This window comes from Alligator sinensis, unplaced genomic scaffold (assembly GCF_000455745.1).
Source record: "Alligator sinensis unplaced genomic scaffold, ASM45574v1 scaffold804_1, whole genome shotgun sequence".
Classification (NCBI taxonomy): Eukaryota; Metazoa; Chordata; order Crocodylia; family Alligatoridae; genus Alligator; species Alligator sinensis.
In genome coordinates, this window is record NW_005842868.1 from 19,725 (window position 1) to 32,070 (window position 12,346).

At 47.2% G+C, this 12,346-nt stretch overlaps 1 protein-coding gene across 1 annotated transcript in view; it reads right to left on the reverse strand.

The window, feature by feature from the left end:
* Positions 1–881: 881 nt before the first annotated feature.
* LOC102371856 (low molecular weight neuronal intermediate filament-like) overlaps positions 882–12,346 on the reverse strand; it is a 19,585-nt gene continuing 8,120 nt past the window's right edge. The window contains exons 2-5 of the mRNA XM_025191888.1: positions 12,145–12,342; positions 6,695–7,012; positions 5,653–5,777; positions 882–4,815 (exon numbers count right to left, since the gene is read on the reverse strand). Of these exons, the coding sequence (XP_025047673.1) occupies positions 4,560–4,815; positions 5,653–5,777; positions 6,695–7,012; positions 12,145–12,342 (897 nt within the window). The 3' untranslated portion in view covers positions 882–4,559. The remainder of the gene's footprint in view (positions 4,816–5,652; positions 5,778–6,694; positions 7,013–12,144; positions 12,343–12,346) is intronic.

Sequence of the window (12,346 nt, forward strand, 5' to 3'; positions counted from 1 at the left end):
TCCTTTGCTAGTGGTTCATGCTTATGAGAATGACTGACTGAGAAGCAGGCCCATAGTGCAATGAGGCCTAAGAGCAACTGCACCCAAACCAGGAGTCTAGGAATTCTTCTTCCTGGAAGATATTAAGGAGACTTAAAATGCAGCAGTTCATCTCCAGCTGCTGGCCTATGGTGAGGCACACCTGCCTGCGCTGAAAATGTGCAGAGCTCTGTTGGGCTAGCTGAGGTTCTGCCTAGTGGTTTTAAGAGAATTGAAAGAAGTGGAATATAAGTGAAATGTGAGTGTAGCAGGGCCAAAGGTAGAAGGGCACCAGTATATACCCAGTATATTGGGTATGTAGTGCTCATAAAGCCAAAAGCCATGTTTGAATGATAGCGTAGGCAACTGCAATATCACATGGGTCTCTTCTTTCCTCTGCCTTGTTCATGTGTCTTTCTTCATCCTTCAGAGAAGCAGCCACTTTCTCAAGTGCCTGGCTACACTGCCTACTGTTGGAAGTTATCAAGACTGATCAGTATTGAGTGATCGTCTGACTAGAGGGGATCTCCTGGGTAGTCGTATCCATTTTTTGGTTATTGTAGGCAGCAACAGGATATAAATCTTTTCTTAATTTATTTAACCCAGTGAGGCTTTTCTCCTTCTCTGCTACTCCAGTGGGTGGGCTGCTCCAAAACTGCAGCGTTCCAGAGGTTGGCAACCTGCTTATAGTTTCCAGCCTACTATCAACATGGCTTGGGTCTTGCTCCTTTTCGTCAAATTGAACCCAGAACTAAATTAATCAGAATTGTATTGAATGGAAAAGATCTGCTTTCATTTTATTGAGCTTTCCAAGACACAAATGCCCCCCCATGCAAAGATATGAATGGACACAAGACGGTTCTGGAAATTTTTTTAATGTAATTGGGACCTGGGCGATGATAGATCAGAGTGACTAATGTATTACAGAAGACATTCATCCTTTAGAAACATCCCATGTATACATCAATAAATAGCTTCACCCATAAAGAAATGCATGTGACTATTTTTTCCCCCACATCTTCAGAATATATTAGCATGGGTCAATAACTCTCAAGAGTTCTTGACTGAATCTTGGTCCATTAGTTTCCAGCAGACAAGCTGCCATGGTCATTATAGCTCAGTGGAGATGGATTTTACATTGAGAAAATATTTTATGTATGTAGCCTGTGTTTTTAGTCCAATGCATTTAATAGTCACTTATACTAATAAACAGGCAAGCAGAGGTTATCCCCATTATTCATAACTGGGCCATGAGCAGAGGAACGGAGTGAGATGCCATTTATAGCAGATCATAAGATAAGCCACATTCACATATCTCATCTGGTAGGTGTAAAGCTCAGTTCTAGCACCAGCAATACCTCCAGTGAGAGCCAAGAATAACACATTTCACTTTGCACCTGAGATTCTCACAAGCAAGTAATCAAGGTGAGAGGACAAATATATAATTACACATGAGAACAACCGCCACTAAGAGCAGGCTTTTGAAATCTCTGAAGAAGAGTTGGCAGTAGCGTGGCAAATTTAGTAAACAGCATGTACCCTTAGCACTGTTATGGGAGATGGGATTCAGATCACGTATACACTGCTGTTGGAGTGGTGATAACAGAATATTTGGGCATTCCCAAGCTTGGATGGATACGAAAAGCAGTGAAGCTGCAGCAAGATGGCAAGTACATGCCTAAGCCCTGTGCTCTGGACTTACGCTCATGCACCCAGTTGTAACTGAGTAACTAGTGAGTCGGGATGGGATGTGATACTGGGCACATCACTCCCTGTGTTTGGCCAGCTACAGAAACCAGTGTGCTTTCATCGCACTAAGCCAATAGGCTGTTTAACTTGGGTAAACTTTTGACTTTGTGAGGGTGATTTTATTTTAAGGAATGAAATGGCATGGACAGCACAAAGTAGTATTATAAGATGTAGACTGTTTTTATTCTTTACTAGAACTTTTCCCTCTACCTCCAACTTTATTCTTTGTGCCATTGTAGTATATGGGTGAAACTCACCTCTTCACAGAGAAGCTGCCCAGAGTGTGCGCAACATTTTGAAGATTTATATTGTATTTAAATGGTGCATCAGCCTCATGCTGCTGTGAACTGCATGTATTGTGCTGTGGGGAGAAATAATGCGGTACACCCTCAGCTCTGATAGAATGGTGCATCTCCACTGATTTCTGAAGAGTTACGGTAACTTACATCAGCTGAAAACCTGGCCCGTTATTTCCAGGGTGGTGTGGGAAAAGAACAAAACCAAAATAAACAGGGATATAAAAATGCTGAGGCTAGCAATGAACTGCTCCTTGATCAGTGTGAAACAAAATGATTAGAAACACATGACCAGGCATACAGTAGAAGAGTTTCAATCAATATTTGTTGAACATCCGAAGGTGAGGATTTGAATTTACAACCTGCACATATTTGTGCTCAGACACCAACACTAACCTTGTTCCTTGGGGTTTCTGTTTTTCCATTTATTTGTCTTTTAAATAAACAAAGGATATTTTAGTCCAAAAAGAGGAAAGTCACATTCAAACTATGTGAAAAGTGGCTTCATGCAAAATGATACTTCAACCAAAAGGTTGTATCAATTAAAGAAAAATGCTTGCATAACCACTGTTCTACAACCAGTTAGCATTCCACTATACATACACGCAAACACACCCTAGAGAAGGCCATGCATTGCATTATCTAGTAAATCTACATTCAGTAACCATCTAAAGTTAAGCTAGTCAAACATCTTATGACAAGGTGTGAAATTTAACTCCACTTGTCTGGCTTGATAACTTGACATTTCAACCAGTTCCACAGCTGGTGACAAAAACAGAGAGGAAATTCCATGACCATTTCAAATTCTCCCACCTCTCCAGTTTTTGAAATTGTCAGCATTTCACAATCCAAATCATTTTGATCAGCTCTCAGTTGACATTTGCAACCCATCAGGAGCTCTGCTGAAGAGCTACAACATCCCTAGCAATCAAGCACCATTGGCTCTACATTCAGAAGATCAAGCTAAACCTTCCTATAGAACATTCACCTTCATAATACATCCCCCCTCCCCACACTGCTCAGGTACATTCTTGGGTAGGAAATAAAAAAAGAGAGAGAAAGAACAGACAGATGGTCAACTGGTCCCTCTACATCATAACCAAGACACCTGAGTCTCAGCAAGATCACTGGCATTTTCAGCTTTGCACATGTTTATTTGCTTTTTGCAGAAAAGGTTATGGGTAACCTTGCCTCTGCTCCCCCAAACACCCTTTTTTGTTTTGCTAAAAAACAATAGCCAAATAAAAAAGCCTGGGGACACATTTTCAAGTGTGCAGCACTCACAAGGGGGCCAGATTTGCAAGTGATCACCACCACAAATACTGAGCAAGCTCTTCTCAAGATCTGAGCCAGATTCATGATAACCGTATACCTACTGATACCTTACTCATAGAAGTATAGGGTTGGAAACATCATCTGGTCCAAACTCCACTGACACTGCTGGTGGAATAAGGTGCTATTCAGTGCGAGTAAATGCATCAGAATCTGGTGGTCAACCATAGCTTTTCTATCTCTTCTTTGACTGCAGACTATACCTGCTGTTACCCAGAGAGTGCCCTCAGCTGGCAGTGACAGCAAAAGTTAAAAAGGAAGGAAGGAAGGGAAAAAAGTGGAAGAAGTCTCAGAAGCAGAGAAGGGCTGAAGGCCTGGTCTCTTGACCAGAGTGAGGAAGAGACTGGCTTCTTTCTATAGAAACAGACCTGGCTGGCACTTCCCTGAATAAAAAACAGAGTTGCCACTGCCAGACCCAACAGGTTACTCCCACTGGCACCTCTTACAGGGTATTCAGAAGCTGTGATCTGTAACCTTTTGGGGTAACTGTACCAAATGTGTGAGGCATCAGGATAGTGAGATGGTCCTGTTTAATCAATAGGGGCCTTGACAGGAGCCAAGAAGTTGCTTTAACAGAATCCTTTAACAGAGTTTGGCTGCAGAAGCTAGCAATTGCAAACATGCATATCCTAACCTGCTGTAAAAGAGCAGGGTTTAGAGCTGTGGGAAGGAAGTGGGAATACACTGGAGCCCTGGTCTGCATATTAAGAAAGAGCCCAGATCTGATGCCACTGAAGTCAGCAGAAGTATTTACAACCAAGTTTTATGTGAGCGGGTTGAGGGCATGGGAGCCAAGGGCATGAGACACAGGGAGCCCTTGCCCTAAAGCAGCACTGAAGTCGTGCTGAAGGTTCCAACATTGTGCTCAGTGCTATACAGAGGTCCCTGCCCAGGAGAGCTTACAATCTACAGATAGGATAGGCCAAGGGGGAGAGGGGAAAACTAGGCACAAAGAGGGGAAGTGATTTGGTCCAAGGTCATGTGGTGGGTCAGTGGCTGAGCTATGAAGAGAACCCAGGGCATCTGAGTGCAAGTCAAAAGCTCTATCCACTGGACCGTGCTGCCCCTCCATGTTACTGTAACAGGCTACAGAAGGATACAAGATGATCTCTTCCCCTGCAGTATACTCCTGCTCCCCTTGAGGAGACAGAAGCTTACTTCAGTTTAGTTTTTGGCTGGGGCTGTTTCTGCCTTCTCTTCTCTGGGCTTGTCTTGCCCAGCAGCCTTTGGCTCTTCAGCCAGCCCGGCTTCCTTGATGTTGTCCTGCGGGTCCTTCTTCTCCTCCTTTCTGACAGTGACCATGCTGCTGGAGAAGGTTTTTACTCCGGAGAATGGGCCAGATGGGATAGCATAGCCAAGGCCATATGTGCTCCCACTGGTAACGGTGCTCAGTCGGGTCTCTTCCCCTTCCAGTAACTTCCTGCAAAGCAAAATACCAAGGAAAGAGCATTTTAGCCCTGGCTGGAGCAAGATTTCCAATTCTCCTCATCTCCTTTATAAGTTATCCAACCAAGATCAGTTTGCTTTCATCTAGCAGGGATAAAGGGGAGCATCCCCCTTGGGAAACACTGATGTACCAATTGATTTCTCATTCATGTCCAAGAAAGAGCAGCTACTGCAGTTAGTCTTTTGCTGCAGCCTTAATGAGATACACCACATGACCTGAGGGATTGTTGTGTAGCATCTGAGAGTCTAAGTGCCCCCAGCACTTAGCAAGTATGTATGTAAATGTGCTGTAAGGATCTTCAAAGGAAACTAAGGGAATTCAATTCCCATTAAAATTCAATGGCAAGCAGGTGTTTAAGCCCCTCAGGCCATGGGAGATTCCCTCCCTGAACATCCTGACAGACAGAGGGCACTTTTGATCATTTCCTCTAACTAGCACTTCTCTGGAACCATGTGTAGTTTGTGTATGGAAGAGAAAGGGTAAAGATGGAAACAAAGTATTTCAACATAATCAGCAGCCCCCATCAAACCAGGAACCCTGGGTAAAAGCTGGCCAGAAAATATATTCTCTTCCAATTCACAAAAACATTTGAAGTCGTCATCTTTTGCAAAAGTTGAAATGGGTCCAATTCTTGTTATTTTAATTTTTTTTCCACAACCCAATTAAAAAAAGCTCATAGTGCAATTGTTAAGTTGCATTATTATACCACTCAAAGATACAGTGTTACTTGCAGCTCTTCCATTGACCTCCAGAGTCTGAAGGACATCTCCAAAGCCCTGTGAAAAGGATGGCCTCACAGTAATGCTTTACCTATAGGCAGCTATTTCAATATCCAGGGCCATCTTTACGTTGAGCAGATCTTGGTACTCCCGGAGGTGACGAGCCATCTCTCCCTTGGTTGTCCTCAGAGCATTCTCCAGCTGGTTAATAGTTTCCTGTAGAACAAAAAAATGGGAGTGAAAGTATCTTGAGCAATGCTAATGGCTTCTTCCCATTGCTGGTCAGTGCCCTGCTTCCAGACACACAGTTCAAACTAGTGTACAATCAGATACTAGTGTGGACAGATCACTGGAGCTAATGAAATCCTAACCGCAACGGACATATTATATGGCTGCAAGTCCCTTCATCTCCTTGTCCTCTCATGTTTAATCTGTCTTGTCTATTTAGATAGTGATCTCTTCATCTCAGGGACACTCACACTATTTGTTTACACTGCATATTCCCTTTGCTGTAGGGGTATAACACTTTCACACAGTTTTGAGTGAAGAACTTTTGCCCAACACATCAGAAGTTTTCTATTCTAACCTGTGACTCAGTAACTCAGAGGACTGTGAAGGATACAATTATTTTCCTAGTGCTAATCTGTCTAGCATTTACAGCAAGTGACAAGAAATTCTGGACTACTTAGTTCTCCTGTTAGCTTGGTGTGAAGCCTAGGAACCATGATTCTACCTCTGTCTCTGACCTAACCCTCAGACTTGACGTGGTCAGTGAATGCCTGGTGTTCCCATTTCCCCAGTAGGTAAACCATCCTTACAATCTACTTAGTGGATTAACATTTTCCAAGTGCCTGAAGACTATAGGTAGGGAAGGCTATAAACCTGCATCCTACTCTCATTACAACTAACTTCCACCACTCAGGTTTGCTAATCACAGCCCACCCACTGGCAAGGACTGCACAGTGCGAAGCTATCTAAAAGTGTGGCATGAGCTATGAAGGCGGAATGAAGAGAGCCTGGATGATGCCTCTCTCTACATCATGTCTATCTGCAACATCTCTGAAGCTGCAGTTGAGCTCTAGGGTTTGGGAACCTCTGGGGAGTCAGTGCATCTGCTGTTGAGTGTAAATTACATGCAGATTTTGGATCTCTGTGTTGCTCCTCTCTTCAGCTTCCTGGAGCTGCCTCTCCAGAGACTCGTTGGCACTCTTCAGGGACTCGATCTCAATGTTGCGGGACTGCAGCTGGCGCCGGTACTCTGTGATCTCCTCCTTGGCCTGGCGGATGCTGTCATTGCTGCGCGCAGCCTCCTCAGTGAAGTTGGCAAACTTGGATTTGTACCACTCTTCGGCCGACTGCTGGTTCCGGGCAGATAGGACCTCATACTGCATGCGGATCTCCTTTAGGGCAGCAGTGAGATCCGGCTTGCTCACATCCAACTCCACCGAGACCTGGAGAATACACAATAAACCACCCCGTTGGCATGAATTACAGGCGTACATATATCATGACATGGCTACTGCAATGGCTAGGTGCTGCCTCCTGTTTGAGACAGCACGCCTCCAATGCTGGCTCACATTTTTTCCCTTGAACCCCATGCAGAAATGGAGGGATTGGTGGGTATGGACAAGTGATGCAATCAAAGGTGTGTGACATCATGTAACCCGCCCTCCCACACACACACACAAAATACTGAATTGTGTTAGCAATCTAGACCCCCATGGTAACTATAGTAACACTCCAAATTAACCCAGTGTCAGAGACATTCATCAGAGGCGCTGCACTGTTTTCAGACTTGCTACTGAGTGGGACAACTGTCTGGGGGACAACTGAGAATGCTCCAGGACAGCTTAATTTAAAGTCCTTTTTGACCTTCCCCCCAGCTCTGCTAATTCCTTTTGCCTTGCTATTGCAATATCATTCACAAGTGAAATGACTCGTTTGTTTAAATGATCCAGCATCTTCACACAATTCTGTAGCACGGTGGCCTACCAGTCACGGTTCAGGCAAAATCCAAATTTCTGAACGTAATAGGCTCTTCATTGCTCGATGAAGGAAGAATGACAGAATTACAGCCAAATCTATAAGCAAAATTTATTTCCTCCTCAATCCAAACCCCAAGGGCTGCTGCATTTTTTATAGCTCTGCCTGTTATGGATTTTAGACGCGGTGAGTTTTTGGCAGCTGAACCATCCACCGTGAAGCAGTGTTGGGAAAGCCATAAACTTATTGATCTATCACTGAATTTCCATACAGATGCTGGATTGGGGCCATGCTATGAGGGCTCAGTTTTAGGTTGCAGGCTTTCCTTGGCAAATGCTGATGGAAGCATGCACATATTTATTACAATGCTATCAGACCAGTCCCTAGCAGAGAAATACAGACCAAATTCCCCACAGGACTAAGCAGAGGCACCTCTGTTGACATGAGGATACTTGCAGCTGTTTCTACCAGGAGTAAATTTGGCCCCAAATGCAAACATACACATTCTGAAACCAAGGTATTTCAGAAGTGCAGTTTATCCTGCAATTTAAGGGCAACATGGCCAGCACACAAAAAGAAAGGAGTTTGCCTGTAACAAACACGGGGAGGTGCGGGGATGAAAGCAAATCACGTGATTCCAAATCTCCTGCAAAACCGTCACTCACGAATCTTGCTTAGAACAGACTGCTGCAGATTTCTAGGATACAATCAAGTTGAAAATGTTCAGATTGTCAGGCAGTCGGTCTCAGCAGTGACCTCGTTTCTGTCCCTGCTGCTCGTCACCGTGAAAGCAATCACTCTACTAATAAAGAGCTCCTAGTGAGAGCAGCTTTCCTGGTCAATCATTTGTGTAAAACCTAAGTAGAGATGCAGCAAAACTCTCCCCGCTCCCAATCTCAGGCTCAAAGTCCTGCCCTGATCATGGATACAGGATTCGATCACATGCAGTGTGAAATGATATGTTGCTATCTTATGCCAGCTGATGGGTAGGGAACAGGATCAAAACCCTGCAGACGTGACCTCTCCTGGATGTTCTCTACCCAATAGCTCCCTTTCATTTGAAAGGTGAACAGCAGGTGCTTTGGCACTTCTCTCGATTTCCAAAATAGCATGGTTGCTATTCAACAAATACGTGACTCTGCATGCAAAGGAAAGAAAATGGAGATAGATTCTGACTTCCAGGTTTCACTATATGCTTCACAAATACAGGGCAAAGTGGGTTATTATTTAAGTAGCTAAACTTCCCTATTATATCAAAGACTTCACCTGCCAATATACAGTCGAACTACAGTAATTCCTGTGCTAAAACGTGCTGTATATAGAAGGGAGTAGAGGCTTTCTTGTAGTTTAAGCACTTACAATCTAAAGAGAAAATATGGGAGAAAGAAAGGATTATGACTCCTCTGCTACAGATGGGAAACTGAGGCAGTGTCATTCTCAACGACCTACCCATTTTCACATAGAAAATATCAGCAGAGCTGAAAGCTAAATCCTGCTCTTAAATCTCAACACAAAGACCATACCCAACTTCCCCTGCATAAATCACATAAGCACTTCCCTTCATTAGCTACCACCTCAGCCCTTCTAAGGTCTTCCGAGTCTCCCATGACACAGGAATAATCAATGCATTATGATACCCCTGAACCACTCAGTGCTCAGGGAACTCATCCCATTTAGATCAATGTAGTGATTACAGCTGGAAAGTCACTTCACTGAACTGCGCTGTCCTGGTCCTTGTGGACCCCAGGGGCTGAGGGCGGGGGGTTTATAATCCCTTTATAGCATACTTGCTTGACAACACCTTGCAAATGGACAATAGGCTCCATGGCAAACACACAGTCACTCAACTGCATAAGAAACCTACCCATAAGCTCACAGAAATAAGAGATTCTCTTACACATCCAAGGAATTACCACAGCTACTTGCATTCTGCATTAATATCCTATTTCTTTTCTCCCTGTGCTAAGGAACTAGCCTCTCACCCCTTCCCTGCAAACATGCCACATGAAACAAAGCCCAGCACTTCCCTTCTCATCCAGGCTTCAGATTTATGTGCCCACATGGTCTTCTCTTTGCAGTGGCACACAGTGATAGTGCAACTGATTGTCATTGTGTGTACTTGGCATGCCTTGATAAGGACACAGGGCAGAAAGCACTGGCTCTATCAGTGGGACTGAACAGCAGCAGCAGAAAGCCTTCTTCCCCGTGGTGCTTAACAATGATAAACAGGGTTTGCTGCTTAAATCGCTGACACTTCCTAAGACTGAATGTCCAATAGTCCTAGGGTGAGGCTATGAAATACTCTGCCGGATGAAGGCAAGATGCTCAGTTTACCCTCCTGACAACCTCATGCCCAACACATCATAACCCAGAAGACAGAAGTATGCTATACATTTTTGATTCACAGAAGACAAACATGGGACAGAGGCAGCTATCTGATCTCCCACTTGAGAGAAGCCAGGCAAATATCGACCTTCACAGAGATAACCTTCCAATGACCTCCTGCCTGCCGAAGCCAGGAGCTCAGAGTAATGTCTAGAACCTATTCTAGCATATATGAAATACAGGGAGGAGGGGAGGAGGACTCTCTCCATTTAGCATACAGGAGAATTGATATCCGCAAAGCGTGTGCGCTACATGGCAGGGACACGGACTATTGTGCTAGAGGCACACCCTGCCCAACACAAAGGAGGGCAGCATTGGGCGAGCGTGCGGCACACCCCATGCTACGTGCTGCATAAAGGACAGCTCTTGCGAGCGTCTAACATATGCATTCCCTTTCTAGAAGGGGAATTGTTTTGTGTTTCGCATGAGCCCTGGATGTCTCTTCCAGCACAGACAAGGGCAGATGGAGACCCCCATCTGCCACAGAGGGGAGCACTGGGTGTGGGCACCACCTAGTGTGCCCAGCCTAAAGGGAAGGGGAGATGCTGTGCACAAGTGGGGCTGTGCTGCAAAGCGAGGTACAGCCCCTGAGCCATGAAGGAGGACAGGAAACTGGGGCAGCAGCAGGACACGGGAGTCAAATGCTGAGCGCTAGTGGGCTCTCCTGCAGCTCTCCCTACAAATGGCAGAGCTGCAGGAAAGGTGCTGGCACGGCAGAGGAAGCGCAGCATTCTGTAGGGAGCGAAACAATGCACAGGACAGGACCTTCAGTGCACAAGAACATTAAAACTGCCCTATCCTTGGTCAGACTTAAGGTCCATCTTGCCTGGGCTCCCGTGTCACATGGGGGCACAGCACAGATGCCCACAGGAAGAACAAACTAGGGCTTACCAGGGCTTTTCCCCCCACTGCTCCTCTCCCACTTGCAGCCTCCAGTGTTTAAGGTCTAGGGCAGAGGGAGGCAAATGCCTGGGCACCTGCAGGGCAGGCAAACCTGAAAGGCAGAGAGGGGTAAATGCCTGCGCAGTCAACAAAGGTGGGGTGGGGGGCCAAATGCACAGGCAGCTGCAAGGCAGAGAGCAGCAAATACCTCAGCAATCTGCAAAGGCGGAGGGAGGTGGGTAAATCCCGGGGCAGCTGCAGGGTGGGGGGCAAATGCACAGGCACCTGCAAGACAGAGGGGAGCAAGTGCCCACACAGCCTGCAAAGGCAGAAGGAACGGGGCAAATGCCCGGGCACCTGCAGGGCAGAGAGGGGTGAATGCCCGTGCAGCCTGCAAAGGGGAAAGGGAGGGGGGCAAAGTCACCGATACTGGCAGGGCAAGGAAGCAAACATCCAGACAGCTGCAAGGGAGAGAGGGGCAAATGCCCGGGCAGCCTGCAAAGGCACAAGGAGGGGGACAAATGCCCAGGGAACCTGCAGGGAGGAGGCAAAGGCACAGGCACCTGCAAGGTGGGGGGACAAGTCCACAGGCACCTGCAACGCAGAGGGACAAGTGCCTGCACAGCCTACAAAGGGCAGGGGGAGGGGGACAAATGCCCAGGCACCTGCAAGGTTGGGACAAATCCACAGGCGTCTGCAAGGCAGAGAGGATCAAATGCCCATGCAGCTTGCAAAGGCAAAGGAAGGGGACAAATGCCTGGGCATCTGCAGGGAGTAGTAGAGATACAGACACCTGGAAAGTGGAGAGGGGCAAATGCCCAGGCAGCCTGCAAAGGCAGAGGGAGGGGGACAAATGCCTGGGCACTTGCAGGCGGGGGGCAAAGGCACAGGCACCTGCAAGGCAGAAAGGAGCAAGTGCCCGAGAGCCTGCAAGGGCAGAGGGAGGGGACAAATGCCAGGGCATCTTCAGGGAGGAGGCAAAGGCACAGACACCTGCAAGGCACAGGGGCAAATGCCCGCACAGCCTATAAAAGGTAGGGGGAAGGGGACAAATACCCGGCCACATGCAAAGTGGGGACAAATCCACAGGCACCTGCAAGGCAAAGAGGACCAGATGCCCGTGCAGCCTACATAGGCAGAGGGAGGGGACAAATGCCCGGGCATCTTCAGGGAGGGGTAGAGGTACAGGCACTTGCAAAGCGGAGAGGGGCAAGTGCAAAAGCAGAGGGAGGGGGACAAAGGCACAGCCACCTGCAAGGCGGAGAGGGGCAAGTGCTCGCGCGCCTGCAAGGGCAGAGGGAGGGGACACCTGCACCTCGCGCGGCGGCGGTACCTGCGCGTCCTGCAGCTCGGCCTGCAGCTCGGCCACCTCCTCGTCGTGCACGCGGCGCAGGAAGGCGATCTCGTCCAGCAGCGCCTCCACCTTCTTCTCCAGCTCGAGGCGCGCGAGCGCGGCGCGGTCCGCCTCCTTCCTGCAGTCGCGCAGGGCGCGCTCCGCCTCGTCCCGCAGCCGCGCCTCGTCCTGGCACTGCTCC